General features: G+C 51.1%; 1 protein-coding gene across 2 annotated transcripts in view; it reads left to right on the forward strand.

Moving 5' to 3' along the window:
• LOC142929848 (uncharacterized) overlaps positions 1–20,388 on the forward strand; it is a 156,853-nt gene extending 136,465 nt beyond the window's left edge. For both annotated transcript variants that reach the window (XM_076071956.1, XM_076071955.1), the window contains 3 exons: positions 7,926–8,145; positions 14,124–14,358; positions 19,185–20,388. In XM_076071956.1, the coding sequence (XP_075928071.1) occupies positions 7,972–8,145; positions 14,124–14,358; positions 19,185–19,642 (867 nt within the window). In that variant the 5' untranslated portion in view covers positions 7,926–7,971 and the 3' untranslated portion in view covers positions 19,643–20,388. The remainder of the gene's footprint in view (positions 1–7,925; positions 8,146–14,123; positions 14,359–19,184) is intronic.
• The last annotated feature ends 1,790 nt before the right edge of the window (positions 20,389–22,178 follow it).

The raw sequence follows: 22,178 nt of genomic DNA on the forward strand, positions 1-22,178 counted from the left end.
CAAAGGCATTTCCCTGTCCCCAAACGACCTGCTTGTCAGTTTTGATGTGGTGTCCTTGTTCACCAAAGTCCCGGTACCTGACACCATCGCTATCATTGAAGACCTGGTTCATCAAGGACTGCATACTGATGTACCCCCCCTGGTGAGACATTGCTTAACCAACACTTACTTCACCTGGAATGGAACTTTCTACAAACAAACTGAGGGCACCCCAATGGGCTCCCCCCTATCTCCGGTTGTAGCCAACGTATTCATGGAAAAATTTGAAACTGACGCCATCCAGACTGCCACTCTACGCCCGACCTTATGGAAGAGGTACGTTGATGACACCTTTGTCATCTGGCCACATGGCCAGCCTGCTCTAGACCAATTCCACGACCACATCAATTCCATACACCCAGCCATCAGATTTACCATGGAGGTCGAAAAAGATGGCAAACTACCCTTTTTGGATGTCTTAATTAAAAGAAGACATGATGGTTCAATGAGCCACTCTGTCTACAGGAAAGCTACCCATACAGATGCTTACTTGAAACCGGATTCCCACCACCATCCATCCCAGAAAAAACTCCCTCATCAAGACTCTATACCATAGAGCCCAATGCATTTCCGACCAGGAACACATTACCAGTGAACTCAAGCACGTACACCAGGCTCTCAGGGCTAATGGCTACTCCGACTACACAATCCGCAAAGCCATCACTCCAGTCATGAAGAAGGATCCTCTTGTGGAGCCACTCAAAACCATCACCTTACCCTACATTGCAGGGGTCACTAAAAAGATCTCCAAAATCCTGAACAAACACAAGATCCAGGTCCGATTCAACACAGTACATAAAATCCGTGATTTAATTCCATCTGTAAAAGATGCTGTTCCAGACATACAGTACCCGGGCGTTTACAAACTAAAGTGCCTCTGTGGTAGTAGCTACATTGGAGAAACCAAAAGACATATCTCGGACCGCATCCGCGAACACAAAGCAGACTTGAAACACGGTAGGACGAACTCCTCTGCCGTGGCAGATCACTGTTATAACTCAGTGGGCTCACATGACATTGACTTCTCCAAGACGGAGGTTCTTTGCAAACCAACCGGCTACCATGAGAGATTCGTTCATGAGGCCATTCACATATACAAGCACAGAGACAATTTCAACCGAGAAGATGGATTCAGGCTTAGTAACCACTGTAAAGATGTTTTAAATCATTTCTGTTCTTAATTAATTGTATTTTTACGATGACCTTCAGACCGCAGCTCTTTCGCCAGCATTGCCTCTTAATACCTCTCACACCACGGTTAATGGTATAGTTTTACAATATGGAGCATACTAGGGCCTCGCAGCTGTCTCTCTCCCCCTCCTCTGTTCCGACCATGGACGAACTCGTCCGTCTGAACGGGGCCCGTAGCTATCCGTGGTGCTGAAATTTGAGGGTAAGAATCCACCCATTTTTTCGCCATATAGCATTGTGATATATAACGACTTATTGTTGGTAGCTTAGCTGATTGGAGAATATAGAGTTTATTTATAACATGAAGGTAATTTATATTTTAGTTTTTATTGGTTCACTATATAGTACTGTGAATAGCTCAGATGTGTAGTCATTTCTGTGACCAGTCACTAGCTAATCCCTCAGTTGTTTCAATGCTGGATTCGCCTAGTTATTTCAATGCTAAATTTTCCTGTTTGATTTGTACTAAGGGCATCGGTGAATCTGTATGCTCTGACTTTAACGTAGCTATTTCTACAGCAGGTACAAGCTCTATTTCTGCAGCAGGTACAAGCTAATCACTCACCTATCTCAATGCTAAATTCTATGCTAATTCCATTGTCAAGATGTGTATGCCTTAACTTAGCTATTTCAATGCTAAATTCTATGCTAATCCCTTTAACAATGGGTGCCTCTGCGGGTGTGTATGCTTTAACTTTTAACATAGCTATTTCTGTGACCAGTCACAAGCTAATCATTCAGCCATTTCAATGCTAAATTATATGCTAATTCCTTTGTCAAGGCGCTTTGTTCCTCTCACACAGCTTAAAGGCCGTATCTGAACGTGGCTCTTTCACTCCAGCGCTGTCCTACCAGACAGTCTCGCCCCCTTCACCTAATGAAGGCCGCTTGTGTTGTGGCCGAAACGTCGTGAGAATATTATTGTGTTATTTTATTTTATCAATTTATTATTTTATTATCATTCTACATGACTTTACCGAAAGAACCAAAGAAGATGAATCATTGCAGTCACGAAAGCTTTAAATCGAAATCTAGATGCCAATGTTCAGGAGTTTGATGTCAATGTTCAGGAGCTAGATGTGAATGTGCAGGAGCTAGATGGCAATGATCAGGAGCTAGATGTCAATATTCAGCAGCTAGATGTCATTGTTCAGGAGATAGATGTCAATGATCAGAAGCTAGATGTCAATGTTCAGGAGCTAGATGTCAATGTTCAGGAGCTAGATGTCATTGTTCTGGAGCTAGATGTCAATGTTCAGGAGATAGATGTCATTGTTCTGGAGCTAGATGTCAATGTTCAGGAGATAGATGTCAATGTTCAGGAGCTAGACGGCAATGTTCAGGAGCTAGATGTCAATGTGCAGGAGCTAGATCTCAATGTTCAGGTGCTAGATGTCAATGTTCAGAAGCTAGATGACAATGTTCAGGAGCTAGATGTCAATGTTCAGGAGCTTGATGTCAATGTTCAGGAGCTAGATACCAAAGTTCTGGAGCTAGATGTCATTGTTCAGGAGCTAGATTTCGATGTTCAGGAGCTTGATGTCAATGTTCAGAAGCTAGATGTTAATGTTCAGGAGCTAGATGACAATGTTCTGGAGCTACATGTCAATGTTCAGGAGGTATATGTCATTGTTCAGGAGCTAGTTGTCAATGTCCAGGAGCTACATGTCAATGTTCAGGAGCTAGATATCAATGTCAAAGAGCTAGATGTCAATGTTCAGGTTGGAGATGTCAATGTTCAGGAGCTAGATGTCAATGTTCAGGAATTAGATGTCGTTGTTCAGGAGCTAGATGTCATTATTCAGGACCTAGATGTCAATCTTCAGGAGCTAGATTTCATTGTTCAGGAGCTAGATGCCTATGTTCAGGAGCTAGATGTCAATGTTCAGGAGATAGATGTCAATGTTCAGGAGCTAGATGTCATTGTTCAGGAGCTAGATGTCAATGTTCAAGAGCTAGATGTCATTGTTCAGGAGCTAGATGTTAATGTTCAGGAGCTAGATGTCAATGTTCTGGAGCTGGATGCCAATGAGGAGATAGATGTCAATGTTCAGGATCTAGATGTCATTGTTCAGGAGCTAGATGTCATTGTTCAAGAGCTAGAAATGAATGTTCAGGAGCTAGATGTTATTGTTCAGGAGCTTGATGTCATTGTTCAGGAGATAGATGTCATTGTTCAGGGGCTAGATGTCATTGTTCAGGAGCTAGATGTCAATCTTCAGGAGCTAGATTTCATTGTTCATAAGCTAGAGGCCTATGTTCAGGAGCTAGCTGTAAATGTTCAGGAGCTAGATGTCAATGTTCAGGAGCTAGACCTCAATGTTCAGGAGCTAGATGTCAATGTTCAATAGCTAGATCTCAATGTTCAGGAGCTAGATGTCACTGTTCAGGAGCTAGATGCCAATGTTCAGGAGCTAGATGGTAATGTTCAAGAGCTAAATGTCAATGTTCAGGAGCTGGATGTCATTGTTCAGGAACTAGATGTCATTGTTCAGGAGCTAGATTTCGATGTTCAGGAGCTTGATGTCAATGTTCAGAAGCTAGATGTTAATGTTAAGGAGCTAGATGACAATGTTCAGATACGAGATGTCAATGTTCAGGAGTTAGATGTCAATGTTCAGGAGCTAGATGTCATTGTTCAGGAGCTACATGTCAATGTTCCGGAGCTACATGTCAATGTTCAGGAGGTATATGTCATTGTTCAGGAGCTAGATGTCAATGTCCAGAAGCTACATGTCAATGTTCAGGAGCTAGATATCAATGTCAAAGAGCTAGATGTCAATGTTCAGGTTCGAGATGTCAATGTTAAGGAGCTAGATGTCAATGTTCAGGAATTAGATGTCGTTGTTCAGGAGCTAGATGGCATTGTTCAAGAGTTAGATGTGAATGTTCAGGAGCTAGATGTCATTGTTCAGGAGCTAGATGTCATTGTTCAAGAGCTAGATGTTATTATTCAGGAGCTAGATGTCATTGTTCAGGAGCTAGATATCAATCTTCAGGAGCTAGATTTAATTGTTCAGGAGCTAGATGCCTATGTTCAGGAGCTAGATGTAAATGTTCAGGAGCTAGATGTCATTGTTCAGGAGCTAGACCTCAATGTTCAGGAGCTAGATGTCAATGTTCAAGAGCTAGTTCTCAATGTTCAGAAGCTAGATGTCACTGTTCAGGAGCTAGATGCCAATGTTCAGGACATAGATGGCAATGTTCAAGAGCTAAATGTCAATGTTCAGGAGCTAGATGTCATTGTTCAGGAGCTAGATTTCGATGTTCAGGAGCTTGATGTCAATGTTCAGAAGCTAGATGTCAATGTTCAGGAGCTAGATGACAATGTTCAGGTACGATATGTCAATGTTCAGGAGTTAGATGTCAATGTTCAGGAGCTAGATGTCATTGTTCAGGAGCTACATGTCAATGCTCAGGAGCTATATGTCGTTGTTCAGGAGCTAGATGTCAATGTCCAGAAGCTACATGTCAATGTTCAGGAGCTAGATATCAATATCCAGGAGCTAGATGTCAATGTTCAGGTTCGAGATGTCAATGTTCAGGAGCTAGATGTAAATGTTCAGGAGATAGATGGCATTGTTCAGGAGATAAATCTCAGTGTTCAGGAGCTACATGTCAATGTTCAGGAGCTACATGTCAATGTTCATGAGCTAGATGTCAATGTTTCTGAGCTAGATGCCAATGTTCATGAGATAGATGTCATTCTTCAGGAGCTAGATGTCAATGCTCAGGAGCTAGATGTCAATGTTCAGGAGCTAGATGTCATTGTTCAGGAGCTAGATGTCATTGTTCAGGAGCTAGTTGTCAACGTTCAGGAGCTAGATGTAAATGTTCAGGAGCTAGATGCCAATGTTCAGAGATAGACGTCATTGTTCAGGAGCTAGATGGCAATGTTCAGGAGCTATATATCAATGTTCAGCAGCTAGATGTCAATGTTTAGGAATTAGGTGGCATGATGGTCCAAAGAGGAGCGGTATGAGGAAAGAAGCAGTAAGAGAAGTATCGTGACCTGTAGTGTGGTGAGCGGGTGAATAGGTGGGTGAGTACTCTTTGGTTTTTTCGTTAAAGTCACGTAGGTAAAATAAATAAAAAAACTAAATTAAATCAAGACGGAAGCTTGTGTTGCCTTCGAAACGTCGTGATTTAATTTAGTTGTTTTATTTTATTTTACCTACGTGACTTTACCGAAAAAAAAACCAGTATGAATCATTGCAGTCACGAAAGCTTCAAATCTAGGTGGGTGAGTGGCTGGGTGACCGAGTGTGTGCGTGGGTGAGTAGATGGTTGAGTGGGTGGGTGAGTGGATGGGTGGGTGAGTAGGTGGGTGAGTAGGGGTGAGTAGGTGTGAGTGGTTGGGTGAGTGAGTAGGTGGGTGAGTGGGTGGGCGAGTGGGTGAGTAGGTGGGCGAGTGGGTGAGTAAGTGGGTGAATTAGTGGGTGAGTAGGTGGGTGAATTAGTGGTTGAGTAGTTGGGTGAATTAGTGGGTGAGATGTTTGAGTGGGTGGGTCCGTAGATGGGTGAGTGGGTGGGTGAGTGGGTGGGCGAGTGGGTGAGTAGGTATGTGAGTGGGTGAGTAGGTGTGTTATTAGGTAAGTAGGTGGGTGAGTAGGGGAGTCAGTGAGTGGGCCGGTAAGTGGGTGGAAGCATCAACGAGTGAAGGTCACGGTAACAGTTAAACCACAGTAGTAGTAGCGACAGAAGAGTGATAAGGAGGCGACTAGCCGCCGCTGAGCGAGTGACCAGAGTGAATTGGTCAGTGCCGTATTATCATTCACCCAGACTGTTGCTTTACGTTGCATCATATCCAGTACAGACATGTACGTATACAATGAAACGTTCTTACATATCACACGCGTGTACACGCATCTCACCTACGTGTACACGCATTCCACACGCGTGTAAACGCATCTTTGCATCACGCGCTTTCAGATTAACTGTGGACGTCTGGAATACTCTTCCTTCCAATATTAGGAAGCCACTGGGAGCTCTATTAAATCGTCATCTAGATGGAAAACTCTCTAGAACTGCTTTTTGCGTTTAGTTTGTTGTCCTTCCCCGAACCTCCGATTTGCACAGTTAGCTACGTAGGATGCGAAAGACGTTCAACACACACACACATCTCACACATGTATCTCACACGCATCTAACACACGCGTGCACGCGTCTCTCACGCCCGCGCGTGCACGCCTATTCCCTGTGAACAGAATGTGAATGTAAACAATCGATTGGATGCGCGGTCTCCACACCTTCTGTGCCACGGGGTGCGGCGTGCAGGTGCACAGGGGACACGCGCCGAGCGTATTTGTGGGGAGCGGTGGCACAGTGGTTAGCGCACTGCGCCACAGATTCAGCGACCCGAGTTTGATTCCCGCTTACAGCCAACATCGGTGAAGGAATTGTGAACTGGTCCTGGGCCTCCCCAAGGTCGACTCAGCCTCAAACGAGTACCTGGTACGGTCTGTAAACATCCGCGTTGGGGAGACCAAAGCAGCCAAGCAGCGTGAAATTGGCCACACCACCCCATCGTGTGCCGTGCGGTTCCGGCCTTAATAGGTGCTTGCTAACAGCCCTTGCCCCAACAACCTGTTAAAGGCTATAGCGGGTATCTTCGTGCGGTGAGAGTGCACACGTGGCTTTTAAATTCCTTCGTTAATTCCCTCGGGATCACGCAGCTAGCTAGCAGTGCATCAGCCTGTGACAGCGAATGGAACCGCTCGCCGTCAGGGCCCACGTGCCCTGCTAAGAGTGTTCATTGCCTGTCAATCAACTGCAAAATGTTAATGCTCAAGAGCTGTAACAAGGCGGGGCTGATAAAGTAGCACACATTTAGTGTCAAGGTTGTTCTTGTCCGGCCATTGGTCACTGGGCTGAGACCATCAACTCACAACACTTGGGAACCCGCTTTAATCACAACTCAGTCGATGTAAGTCTATGAGTCTCTCTGGCTGTGGGTCTCTGCGTAGGTCTATGGGTCTCTGTGAAAGTCATTGGTAACCGGGCTGAGACCATCAATTCGTTACAATCGAGAACCCGGATTACAACCCAGGCGTTCAGCGATGCCGGCTCGGAGTGCTATGTCCACTGAGCCCAGCCGGGCCACCCTCACTGATTTGAAGGGCGGGGTAGGGTGTCGTGGGGGTTGGAATGGGCCTTCAGTGGCAATGATACGCAAGAGGAGCCGGCAACTGTGCCCGCGGTGTTCCGCCTCCCCCCACGCCTCTTGTGCCCGCGCGTCCCAACGCAAGAGCGACGATGACCGCCCCCGGTCGACAAACCCCGAGCGCGGATTCCTGAGCGGTGATTGACACCCTTGTTGACGTCAGCCAATTGTCGCGGAGTGCTTGCCTCGAGATTTATCCTCCACCCCTCCTCCACTAACAATAATCTCGAACTCAGCCAACTGGTTCCTCCATGTGCCGTGGGTGCGACGCGTCGATCGGAGTCTCCTTCCGGGCACGGCCCCGGCTGGGGCTGAGGCTCCCCGGGCGCGTGGGCCCCGTGCTGCTCCTGCTGCTCCTGCTGCTCCTGCTGCTAGCGCTGCTCCTGCTGCTAGCGCTGCTCCTGCTAGCGGTGCTGTTGCTGGCACTGCTGGTGGTGGAGGGAACGTAAACAAACGTTGCGCACGGGCAGCAGCAGCCTCCAACCTCGCTCGCTCCGTGTGATCTTTGCACCCCTCGCCGTTTCGTTGGCAGGAGCGCGCCCGGACCCCGGCGCGGAACCACCACCACCAGCAGCGCCATGCGCGCACGCACTGCCGGTGCCCCTGAACGCACGTTCGCCTCCAGACAGCGCGGCGGCGCAGCGGGAGCCCCGGAGGGCGGCGTGGGAGGCCCCGAGGGCGCAGCAGCAGCCTTTAGAGAGCGCGCGGCGAGTTCCAAAGAGCGCACAGCGAGAGCACGAGAGAGCAGAACGGTGAGATAGTGGAGGCGAGTCCCTGGCGCACGCTGGCACCGTCACACACACGCACACACACTCTCTCTCTTACACACACGCACAAGGACATAGATCCCCCGTGTCGCCTTTAACAGACTGTAGGGGGCAAGTGCTGTGAGCGAAGGCCGGAACGGCACACGACGGGAGTGAGTGGCCAACACACCACGCCTGGCCGCCTTTGTATCCCCACTGGCAATGTTTACACATCGCACCGCACTCCACGTCAGGCGCTCATTTGAGGCTGAGTCGACCTATGGAGAGACCTAGGACCGGTTCAGATAATCGTCATTGGTGTTGGACGTGAACGGAAATCGAACTCGGGTCGCTGGGTCCGTAGCGCAGCGCGCTAACCGCTCCCCACAAACATCGCGACACACACACGCTACACACACACACGCTACACACACACGCTACACGAACCGCGACACACACACTGCGACACACACACGCTACACGCACCTCGACACACACGCTACACACACACACCGCGACACACACGCTACACGCACCGCAACACACACACGCTACACGAACCGCGACACACACACACGCGCGCGCTAATACACATTGTTACATTTGACACACGCGCTCACACATTCACGGCCACATTCCTACACCCCTTACACTCGATTACAAACTCACACTCGCGCTCACACTCTTACTCCCGCCCCCGCATACCCTTACACACACGCCACTAAACACACAACAACGACACGCCCATCACAAAGACGAAGCTCCCCCGTGCAGCCTTGGCAGACTGGATGGGAAAGTGCTGTTAGCGAGCACCTATGAAGGCCGGCACGGCCCACAAGGAGGTTGTGGGTCGTCACTGATGTTCGTGAGTGGGAATCGAACCCGGATCGCTAGGTTCGTAGCGCAGCGCGCTAACCGCTACACTACCCCTCTCTACAGACAGCACGGGCACACACTCACACACATGTGCCACACACATGCCACGCACACATGTGCCACACACACACACATTCGCCACACGCACACTCACACACATGTGCCACACACACACATGCGCCACACGCACACTCACACACATGTGCCACACACACACATGCGCCACACGCACACTCACACACATGTGCCACACACGCGCCACACATATGTGCCACACACACACACATGCGCCACACACACATGCGCCACACGCACACTCACACACTCTATAAATAGCCTAGAGGGCAACCATAGCCAGCGTGTATCTATGGGCATGGCTCCGCACAGCCACGCCGGCATCACACCGGGACAACACATTAACCCCCCAGTCACTCAGTGACCACACACAGACCTCTCCTCTACGCCGGAGCTGCACACGAACCCTCCCTACCCCCACGCTTTGCACCTGCAAGCAACCCAGTCCGTGACACCCAGACCATAAACGTGTAAATACACCTTGGGTCGTCGTCTCTCGAATACATACACACACACGCTCACACAGTCGCACCTGGTTCACACACCCACTTAGCGTCAAACACACACGCACCCACTCACTCACGTGAGTCATCATCACACAACACACAAAGATACCCCCCCGCCCCCCGTTGAGCCACCGTTTTTTCACACACACGACACAACTGTGTCCCACACACAGCTGCCTCACTCTCACACAAAGCTGCCTCACTCTCACACACACCTGTCTCACTCTCACACACACCTGTCTCACTCTCACAACACACCTGTCTCACTCTCACACACACCTGTCTCACACACACACACTTGCCTCACTCTCACACACCTGTCTCACTCTCACACCTGTCTCACTCTCACACCTGTCTCACTCTCACACACCTGTCTCACACACACACACCTGCCTCACTCTCACACACCTGTCTCACTCTCACAGCACACCTGCCTCACAACACACCTGTCTCACTCTCACACACCTGTCTCACTCTCACACACACCTGTCTCACTCTCACACACACCTGCCTCACTCACAACACACTTTCCTCACTCTCACACACACCTGCCTCACTCTCACACACACCTGCCTCACTCTCACACACACCTGTCTCACTCTCACACACACCTGCCTCACTCACAACACACTTTCCTCACTCTCACACACACCTGCCTCACTCTCACACACACCTGCATCACTCTCACACACACCTGCCTCACTCTCACACACACCTGTCTCACTCTCACACACACCTGTCTCACTCTCACAACACACCTGTCTCACTCTCACACACACCTGTCTCACACACACACACTTGCCTCACTCTCACACACCTGTCTCACTCTCACACCTGTCTCACTCTCACACCTGTCTCACTATCACACACCTGTCTCACACACACACACCTGCCTCACTCTCACACACCTGTCTCACTCTCACAGCACACCTGCCTCACAACACACCTGTCTCACTCTCACACACCTGTCTCACTCTCACACACACCTGTCTCACTCTCACACACACCTGCCTCACTCACAACACACTTTCCTCACTCTCACACACACCTGCCTCACTCTCACACACACCTGTCTCACTCTCACACACACCTGCCTCACTCACAACACACTTTCCTCACTCTCACACACACCTGCCTCACTCTCACACACACCTGCATCACTCTCACACACACCTGCCTCACTCTCACACACACCTGCATCACTCTCACACACACCTGTCTCACTCTCACACACACCTGCCTCACTCTCGCACACACCTGTCTCACTCTCACAACACACCTGTTTCACACACACACACTTGCCTCACTCACAACACACCTGTCTCACTCTCACAACACACCTGCCTCACTCTCACACACACTTGCCTCACTCACAACACACCTGTCTCACTCTCACACACACCTGTCTCACTCTCACACACCTGTCTCACTCTCACAACACACCTGCCTCACTCACAGCACACCTGCCTCACTCACAACACACCTGCCTCACTCTCACACACACCTGTCTCGCTCTCACACACACCTGTCTCACTCTCACACACACCTGCCTCACTCTCACGCACACCTGCCTCACTCTCACACACACCTGCCTCCCTCTGACACACACCTGTCTCACACACACACACTTGCCTCACTCACAACACACCTGCCTCACTCTCACAGCACACCTGCCTCACTCACACCTGCCTCACTCTCACACACACCTGCCTCACTCACAGCACACCTGCCTCACTCACAACACACCTGCCTCACTCTCACACACACCTGTCTCGCTCTCACACACACCTGTCTCACTCTCACAGCACACTTGCCTCACTCTCACACACACCTGTCTCACTCTCACAATACACTTGCCTCACTCTCACACACACCTGTCTCACTCTCACAATACACTTGCCTCACTCATACAACACACTTGCCTCACTCTCACACACACCTGCCTCACTCTCACACACCTGCCTCACAGACACCTGCCTCACTCTCACACATACCTGCCTCACTCTCACATGCACCTGTCTCACTTACACAACACACCTGTCTCACTCACACACACTTGTTCCACACCTGTCTCACTCACACCTGTCTCACACCTGTCTCACTCAAACACACCTGCCTCACACACACCTGTCTCACTCACACCTGTCTCACTCATAGCCACCTGCCTCACACCTGTATCACAGCCACCTGTCTCACTCCTGTCTCACTTTCACACACACTGTCTCAATCACATAAACATTTCTCACCCACAATTGCTAATTGACACCCGTCTCACTCACAGACCAACAACAGCAACCATTTGCCACAAAGTGGCGGTCATGTCACCATGGCGCTTGTGCCAGGCCAGGTGCAATTTGAGGCCACGTTAAGTTTCGAAGGCTCGCTGGAGAAGATCACAGGACGGACCCAGCTGTTATCGGTAGATTGCCTGAGATGACTGGCAAATGCACCACCTGCGTTCCCCACTGTGCCAACTTGCTGTTTCCGCGCCCCGGAGCTCCGCTCGTTATTTTGAGCATCATTATACCACCCTCCATTGTTGTTGGAGGGCGACTGCCTGCAACTGGCCAGTAGTGTCCTTCACGAGCCTCCTCTGCAGAAGCCGATCTTGACAACGCTCGTACCGGTTAATTATCGGCAAGTCCAACTCAGGTCCACATCGTCCTTACCAGATCATCTCCATGCCTTCTTCCATCTCTTCTCTAGCTCCAGCTACGTAACCCTCGCCTGCTGGAGAAGCTCACTGATTGCACTGTTTCCAGATCTTTCGGGTTATCTGTGAGCTCCTTGCATAATCCAACCTGGTTAAACCCCGCACACAACTCCCTGTCTCTCACACACCTCTGTAGAGGCGCAGGGTAAATATCCTCTTCGTGGGGCTTCATGGGGGAGGCACTCACGCTCGAGGTGTAAGCGAGGTGCAGGCGAGTGAAGTGCAGGCGAGTGAGGCACAGGCGAGTGAATCACAGGCAAGTGAGATGCGGGTGAGTTGCAGGTGAGGGGCGGGCAAGGTGCAGGTGAGGGGCGGGCGAGGCACGAGGCGCAAGCAGGTAGATGCTCATGCTCGAGCTCGAGGCGAGTGAGGCATGAGTGAGGTGCAGGCGAGGGCGTTGAGCGCAGCTTCAAGGGCAGCTTCTCCCTGGCAGCTGCTCTCCCACCCGGCCTGCTGTGCATTCCGCTTGTCCGCCGGCGTGCGGCGTTGCACCGTCGACATTGTCCACCGAGGCTGAGAGCTGCGTCCCATCTGGCCGAGACGTGGGATCACGATAACCCCGGTGAGGGCGGTCCGACAGGAACGTCACTTTGCGTGAACTCGCGTCGCCATTGGGGAAGCCACCTGAGTCTTGGCCGCGGCGGTATCCCTGCGCTCGCCAAATGCTGGAGATAGAATACAGCGCCACGAGAACGTGACTCATTGTGCTGGATCCTGCCGGCCGATGCGAGCCCTCCCTGGCAGAGCCACTGTCCGAACCCCTCTCCACCGTGGGTGTCCCGACGGCCCGCGGGATGCACCGCTCTCCTACTTTAATGCTTCACTCAGACCTAACTCTAACCATGTCAATGCCAGCCCTGTAGCCTGAGCCATGATCCAAACTTAAACCTAGCCCTGCCTCAAAAAATAAACCTAAACCCAGCTCTTGCCGTCACCCTCACTATAACCCTCAGCCTAACTCTAGTCTTATCCATAACCCTCACTTTAGCCTTAACCAAACCGTATCTCTAACCATAACCCGACCTCCAGCCCTAACCCCTACTGAAACGCTAAGCCAAACCCTTATTTCTACAACAGAGGCTTGGCCAAAAATGTTCTGTGACTTTGACCCTGACCTCAACCCTGATTCTCACCTCAACCCTGACCTAAACCCAGACTCTGACCCTATCGCCCAGTTCACAGAATGCGTCTGGAACAAAAATCCATGCGCATTCAACTCCGAGACTGGCAACAGCGTAGGATTGCCTAGCGATCTCATGGGATCTAACTCAGGCTCAGCCAACCTGGGTGGGAGGCATTGTTGCATCGTGGGACCTGTGGGGGTTATCGGGAGGCCACTGCTTTGGGGAACCCTCATCCAGCAGTGGATTGACCAAGGCCAAATTAGGACGAGGAAAACAGATTCCACACTGGGCATGCGACGTCCTTGACGGCAGAGAGGCAGCGAGAGTGTTGTGTCTTCCAACCGGGGGGGGTGGGGTGAACCAAACGGCGAGCACCGGAGCGACAGCGCCGCTCATCACTGCCAGGACGGCCGGCGAGGGAAGCTGCTGGCAGGGGCGACGGCGGCGCTACCTGCGCGGGCGGTGACGGCACATACCCTCACCCCATGTGCGGAGTCATCCCGTTTCTTGTGGAATACGAAATAGGAGCGTCCAAGAGTGGGCACCCGCTTAGGAACACGTGGCAATGGGGGCTCGTATCAATGAAGCCGACGTACGCCCAGCTACATTAACACCCAGCCTCCCGATTTGCGGCCCTGCGGCTTGCCCCCCGTTGACTCGCTCTCAAACCGCGTCTCTTATCTCCCGCAGGCGGCAGCATCTCTGCTGCTGCTCCTCATGGCGGCCTCTGCCTCCATCCCCCCCGGGGCGAGCGGGCGGCACACAATGAGTACGACGCCACCCTCCTCGGGCCTACAGGTGCGACCCGCCGACCCCATCGACCCCGCCGACTCTATCGACCCCGACCACCTCGCCGACCTCATCGCACCCACGGCGCCCCCCGCCCTGACCAGCGCCGCCGAGGATGACGCGCGGCACCAGCAGCGTGAGTGTCACGTGACCGCCCCACCACCCCCATCCGAGAGTCACGTGACTCGTGATCTCATCCATCGCGTTGACCCCATTCGAGTCGGGTGACTTCGTCCGAGAGAGTCACGTGATCCCTAAAGTAGACAGTCGTGTGACCTCATCAGTCATGTGACCCTGCCCATCAGCCATGTGACCCCCATCAGAGACAGCCTAATGACCGTGTTCGGCCATGGGGCCCCACGGGTGCATTCCCGTGCTGCTGATGGCGCGCTCACAGGTCAGAGCAGAGTCCCTCTCCTGAAGCCGTCGTGGGAGGTGGTGGTCATAGTGGTGGTCGTGGTGATGCTGGTCATAGTGGTGGTGGTCGTGGTGGTGGTGGTTGTAGTGGTTGTGGTGGAGGTGGTGGTGTTCATGTGGGGAGCGGTAGTCCAACAGTTAATGCTATGCTGCGCTACAAACCCGGCGACCTAAGTTCGATTCCCGCTCATGGCCAACGCTCGTGACGATTTTCTGAATCGGTCCTGGGCCTCCCCTAGGTCGACTCAGCCTCAAATGAGTAGCTGTTGCAGTGTGTCAACATCGCCACTTGGGGAGACAAAGGCGGCCGGACACGGTGCTGACCACCCACCTCTCATGTGCCCTTCATAGGCGCTACTCGCTAACAGCATTTGCCCCGACAGTCTAATAGAGGCTATACAGGAGATCTTTGACTTTTTGTTTTGGTGGTGTTCATCATCACTGAGGCCGCGAGTCTGGAGCAGTAATTCACGTCCCGGGTGTGGAGTAAGACAAGACGAAATGATTGGGTTGAAAGGTTACGGAGTAAAGTAGGGACAGTGTCACACCTAACAAAAATTGCTGAGTGTTTTACTCAGAAAAAACAAATGTATTTAATTATTAGCTTAATAAAAATTGATGGTCAAATAACTGTTTAAATGCAGTTGACAAAGACACGTAAAACAAATGGCCAATTGAAATCGTTTATTCATACTGATATTTTAACGTGTTTTTTGGAGCATGTTGAATTGATAGCGGATTATAATTGAATCAAAGAGATTTGAGATGCGAAATACACCCGGTGTAACATCTGAAATTTAGATTATTCTTAGTTTCGTTGAGAAATTATTTTAAAATGAAATAAAGTAGGTGCTAAATCCAGTCTGAGTCTCCAGCCACCTTGCCATATCCCAGGGTGGCTACACAATCGTTGCCACCCTCATCGTCGGGCTAATGCGGTGTGTTAAGAACGTCTGTTGTGTTTGACTGATGAAGACCGGTGACCCTTGGCCCGTGGTGGGGGGGGGGGGTCACGAGCACTGGAGTTTAAGGGGGAGATAACGAGACCCCTGCGTCCTCCCCACGTGCCCCCCCTCCACCACCCCCGTGCCCCACCCTTAATCTTCCCCACTGCCGTTGTTCCATGTCAGACGCTTACTCTCTCAATCAGGGCTTCCATTCGTCACGGAATACTTTCCAGTTTCGTTGGTTGTTAGGCTGCAGTTGGTGACTCATAGCCACAGCCACGGCGAGAGGAACACTAGATGTGGTGGTGGTGGTGAACAACAGGGAGGCACCACGGTGGCTAGGAGATGTTATCTTCCTCACCTGGTCTTAAATTGTCTTATAGTTGTTGTTGTTGGTTTGCACCACATTGATTTTTGCACACAGCGTTTTAATACGTTTTTTTTGCGTGGAATATTTGCTGGTTTATTCCAGGATGTTTCTGTTACGCGTTGTCGCTTTAAGATGTTCTGTGTTAAAATTATGTTTGTTGCACGCGACTTAAGAGCCGCATGGCTCACAGGGCTATACCTAATAAATGAAACTTGAAAACTTGAAAACTTGAAACTTGAAACCTGGTATACAGGAGGTCGTGGGTTCGATCCCGACCTTGACGTTTGCTGAATATTTGAAGTTTGCGTGTAGTCGTGTGGATTTTTTCTCCGGGTCCTCCCGGTTTCCCCTCCACATTTGAAGTCAACGTCACACGTTCAGAGTATTTTGCTGCTGATATGAATTTCCTCATGATGATAAGCCACTTCGTTGAGCTATCGTTTGCGATTGGCCAGGTCGCTTCTGACAAAAGAGCTACATAGCTCAGTGGGCCTTTCCTAAGATTTCGGTGAGCCGCCTCCAAATCAACCAAATTGGCGAAACCCCCCGCCCCTGCTTCGTAGCAATCGCGGGGAGGAGGGGGGTACCTCCATGGTGACCATGAGGGCAGCCCCCCCGGTGCGGCGGCGGCCACTTGGGCGCGGGCCGTCGTGCCGTACCCGGCGGCTACTCTGCCTCGCCAGCGTCGCTCCGTGCCGATCGCGCCGATCGGTGTGCAATGGCGCAACCCCCCACCCCATTACCACTCTAAACGCAGCACCTGTCCCCCCGGCTCGTGGTGACGTCGCGTGTGGCGGTGAGAGCAAAGCGGAGCCCTGGGTGACGTCAGTAAAACTCATCCACCCACCCACCCGTCCACCCACTTTGTCCCCTTCCCTCACAATGCCGAGCATGAGAATCCCCCTTCAACTGCCAAACCCAGCGCGTCACCTCGAGGTGGCGCGCCGACAGAACGTTATGCGTGCCCACTCAGAGATGCCACCTCTAGCAGTCCGTCGGGGCAAGGGCACTTCGCGAGTAGAACCCATGAAGGCCGGGGAATGCATACGAGAAGGCGTGGTATGGCGAGTACCACGCCCCGGCCATCTTTGTCTCCCCACTGCTAGTGTTTATGAAACATCACGCTAGATACACATTTTTAAATCGACCTAAGGGGATGCCCAGGACTGGTTCAGATATTTGTCACTGATGTCCGGCTGTGAGTGGGAATCGAACTCGGGTCGTTTGTAGCGCGGTACGCTAACCACTCCACTACTCTAGCACATAATACCGTACGCACACACACATGTATACGTGTGTGTGTGTGTGTGCATCTATACATACGTACCCATAGACAAACACACGTGTATACACAGGAGTGGAGCTATGAACTCTTGAGGTGTTAAAAGTTTTGATTTCTGGCCGCTGCTAACATCGGTGGCAAGTGATGCCTGCACTGGTCCAGGGTGGACCTGGCTCAGTGGGAGGGAGGTCACTGTTTACTATTCAACCCTGCATTAGCTTCATGAGTCAACTCTGCATTGGTGGCCCCAGTGGCAATATATATTCTGCCTCGCCTGGCATACAGGAGGTCGTGGGTTCTATCCCGACTCTGATGCCTGCTGTATATTTGGAGTTTGCATGTCTCTCTCCCCGTGGTGGCATTGATTGTTCTACGAGTCCTCTGGTTTTTCCCTTCACATTTATAATCAACATCCGTTTACAGTTATTTGGCTGCTATAAATTTCCACATGATAAGCCACTTCGTTGAGCTATCATTTGTGATAGCCAGGTTGCTTCTGAAAAAGAGCAAAATAGCTCAATGGGCCTTACCTGGTAAAATAAAAAATAGTTTATATTTTTTTAGCACTAAAAAATTGTCATGTCATCTCTTGACATCGACCGATCATGCCCTACTCGGTGTACCGTGCTCCCAAGGTGCGAACCTGGAGTAATGGGGCTTTCGTTTGTACAGCACCCAGGCTTCTGGCATTCCCTGTCCTTGGAAGTTAGGAACCCGTAGTCAATGGAGACGTTTTAAGTCCCGGCTGAACAACTACCTCCTGTAATTGAAAAGTTATTCTCTTTGTACTCCCCGGTTACTTCTCACTTATTTTTTATTATTGTTAACTCACAATTGGATTTTGTTTAAATACTGCAATCAAATTGTTTAATTCGTGCATTCGTAAGGCATTTAACATGCAGCGACATTAAGATGCAATGTACAGGCAGGTCGTGTGGCGGTGGTGTTGTTATCGTGTTGTTGTTGTTACAGGTCGTGTGGTGGTGTCGTTGCTGTTGTTATCGTGTTGGGTTCAGAAGGAGAGATGTATACGCCGCTGCTGGTGGAGATGTCTGTCCATGTGAAGAGCATTACAATCCCGCTGGTTGCTATCATTTTGTAACGCGTTGAGGGAATCAATTATATTTATAGTACGGCAGTTGCCATCTTTTGCAGCTAAAATAGATGTTTTATTATATATGTAAAACGTCCAGCGTAACCGGTATTAGTCAAAACATCCCAAAATGAAAAAAAAACCCTTTAAAATTCTGAATTGGGATGACATACAGGGACAGCAGCAGCATCGCTCCCTCTACTACAACAACCTGACAGGAGCCTCCTGAAAAAGTATCGAGTCTCAGTGTGAGGGCTTTCCCGGGTGAACGAGCATAATGACAATCTATGCAAAAAAAGCCGACGGAAGCGGATATCACAGTGCTACCTCTGAGATCCCTTCTTGTTCTACAAGGTTTGTCGCATGATGGTCACAGCGTGAGTAGAAGTTAGCTAAGTGCAACCCAAATTTAGCATGAACATTTTTTTGTGTAGTCATCAGTGACCTGGGTGGATGCCATCAGCTTGCTGGACTTGAGAACCCAGTTTAATAACAGAGGGTCGGCAGCTCTGGTGAGATGTGAGTAGCGAGGAGTGTTAGTGCTGGTTAGAGTTGATGAGCGGTGTGCGAGCGGTGAGTGGTAATGGGTGTTAGTGCTGGTGAGCGGTGTGCGATGAAGGGTATAAGTGCCGGTGAGAGGTGGTGAGCAGTGTGTGAGTGGTGAAATATGTTATCGCTGATGAGTGCTTTGTCTCGTGAAGGGTGTTAGGGCTGGTGAGCGTTGTGCATGGTGAGGAGCGTGCGTGGTGAGGAGCGTGGTGTGTGCGGCGAGGAGAGTGGCCTGCGGCCTTCGCCGAGGTCTCACACATGCCTGCGTGCCCCCTCTCTCCGCCCCGTCCGCTCCATGCCGCAGACGACTCGAGGCTCGGCTGGGCACCCGGCGTCCCCGGGCCCCTTCGGCGAGTCCTGCTCCGTACAGAGCGCTCGCTACACGGGGAGAGGCGGAGCCGCCTGGGCAAGAAGGGCGGCCGTGGCCGCGGCAATGGCGGTGGTGGCCGCGGCCGCAAGGCCGACCAGTCGTGCCGGTTGCGTGTCGTGCAGGTCACCGTGAGGGAGCTGGGACTGGGCTACGACTCGGACGAGACGCTGCGCTTCAAGTACTGTGGCGGCAGCTGCCGCCAGGACCGCAACATGTACCAGATGGTGCTGGAGCACCTGCTCGACCTGAAGGGTGACCTGGTGGCATCGCGGAGTAGCGCGCAGCCCTGCTGCCGGCCCGTGGGCTTCGAGGACGTGTCCTTCATGGACTCGTCGCTGGAGTGGAAGACGCTGGAGAATGTCTCCGCCAATGGCTGCAGGTGCCTGCGCTGACGAAGCCCCACGCGGCGAACCAACGAACTGCCTTCGGGCGGACGAGCAAACGAGGGAGCTACCCCCCCGCCCCCGCTCCCCCCCGCTGTGGAGACGGAGCGAGGAGGACCGGCCTGACGGAAAGGGGACTCGTGCTGAGGCGCGCACACGCTGTACATTTTGTGAAGACTCTTCCCCTATTCGGTGTCGTCGTCGTCATCGTGGTCTTGTGTGACACGCCAGCGTACATTTAGCTCGGTGTATAGTATTAGCAGCGCTGTGTCCTCCACCTTCATCTTCGACGCAGACCCCCAACGGGGGGCTCACCCGACGGGAGCGAGAGTTAAGTGTTCCATTAAACAGCTGTAGGGGTTCAACCAGTGGGATGTTCTATTCGTACCCTGGTTGTAGAGGGCGGGGGGGGGGGGGAGGTTATGTGCAGTCCAGGTGTATTTTAGTGACAATGTGCAGGTGAACAAAGTGTGGGGGAGGGGTACTGTATGTGTGGGATGCTGGGCGGAGGGTCGCGTGCCCCGATTGGATGACAGGATAGGCTCCCTTCATTAGCAATTGACAGGTTCATTTTGAACTGTAACAATGGTTGATGCAATGCATTTTTAAATATAATTTTGTAACTGCAAAAAATCTATTTAATACGTATTTATTTTATTTATGCAGGTAACTTATACGTTGACTGACGCTGTGTATTTTATTTGTACCTGTAAACGGTTCTCATTAAACCTCACGTGTTAAGAGTCTGGAGCGCACCCGAGTTGCCGTGTTCCTGGTTTCAGTCTCGGCGTCCGGGCGGCTCTCAGGTGTGGGAGCGCTGCCTCGGAGGAGTCAAGGTCACGGTTAGAGTCCCGTGGCAGTAACGGCTGCTATCATGGGACGCTGAACCCCGTCCCGATGCTGACCTTGATAGACGCGATAGGGCTCTGGGCTGCGTGCCTTGTGACGATGATAGTGACGATGGTGGTGAGATGACGACGATGACGGTGACGATGATGGTGGTGTTGACGATGATGGTGGTGATGATGATGGTGATGATGATGGTGACGATGATGTTGTTTAGAGTTTACAGTGTAACGCCTCTCAACCGCAACCCTGTTATCCACTGTTATCTCGCAGCTCCTTTATCGATCTGCAAAATGTTATTATCCTGAGTTTGGTGGGTTAGATCATGTAGGTGTCGTGTACATTTTAAAATATGACAATCCACCACCTTATAGTATGTATATGTATGTTTAACTTCTTTTGCACCATACGTAGCCAACCATGCTAATCGGTTGCACGGGGTAAGGAAAACAATCAAATCAACTTGTCGCGTCGGCAAATATATGAAAGCCTATTTATGAAAAGTATCCTATTTTCCAAAACATTATGAGAAAGAGGAGTAATGTGGAACATTCATCCGTGTTTATCCGCAGGCAATCTCCTGGGAAGTACTTAATTCACTCGATGGCATGCACATTGTCACGGATAATCATAATCAGAATGTGTATTTATACTAGAGGAATCCAATGAGCTATAAAGCTTTTTTCACACATGTCCAGTAGAGGTATCAGGTGGGGTGACTTGACCCTCTTATTCATATTTTATAAATTAATTATTAGTTAGGAAGCAAGCTTCCAGAAGCGCTAAGTGAATCTTATTATCAGCAACATGTTCACGGATAAGAGGAGCACAAACGATAGGTCGCGGATAACAGGACCCACGAACAGTGCAACTTCCCAGAGCAGCGTGCGCATCATAGCGTACAGCAGCCAAGATCCGCCTCCAGGACCCCGCATCCAAAAGGCAGGCAATCCACGCAATAGACGCACTCAAAAATCGTGCACGCATAAGAAAAAGGATAACGCGCGACCCACGAGGTTGGGCTGAGTGTACAGGGGGCGTGCCAACGCATCTTGCGCAGTGAGCCGTCTCGGTTCACGCGCGGGCAGTCACCGCCCCGCCACCCCCGTGTCGCCAACGAGAGCAGATTCGTGGAACAACAACGTTTGGCCAAGTGGGGTGGACTTAGGTGAGAGGATAAAGGGGGAATAAGACAACAATAATGGGTGACGATTTTATATGGGAATTGGAAAGGGCAGATAGGTGGGGGGAAATATAGTGAGCGTTTAATGGGACGTTAATGTTCAGTTGGCAAAGGTGGAAGAATGAGTTAAGGGGGGAGGAGTTCATCAGATGTGTGGACAACCGAGGGGAAATAATTCCAGACACGGCGGATGGGTGGGTGGATGGGGGGTGGTGGTGAGAATCAGGGGAGGAGTGACCTCCCCACAGTCTGAAGAATGACTTTGGGTTTCACCAAAAGCGCGGGGACTGCCCGAGCGAAGTGGTCCAGCAGGGGAGTGGAGTTGAGAGCAAGATCATTTCAGGTCTTGAAAACAGAGGGTGGTCTTGGAACGAATCTCTCAAGTTGGGAGCGAGTGGGGAAGCGGTTTCAGAAGCGCCCTCGCAGGATAGGTGGGGAGGGAGGGAAGCGGGAGGTGCGTCAGAGTCTGAGGAGGGATCTGAGGGGAGAGAGAGAGGCTGTAGAGAGGAGAGCCAC

Source organism: Petromyzon marinus, chromosome 35, assembly GCF_048934315.1.
Source record: "Petromyzon marinus isolate PM22_M1 ecotype Great Lakes invasive population chromosome 35, UKy_Petmar_22M1.pri1.0, whole genome shotgun sequence".
NCBI lineage: Eukaryota > Metazoa > Chordata > Hyperoartia > Petromyzontiformes > Petromyzontidae > Petromyzon > Petromyzon marinus.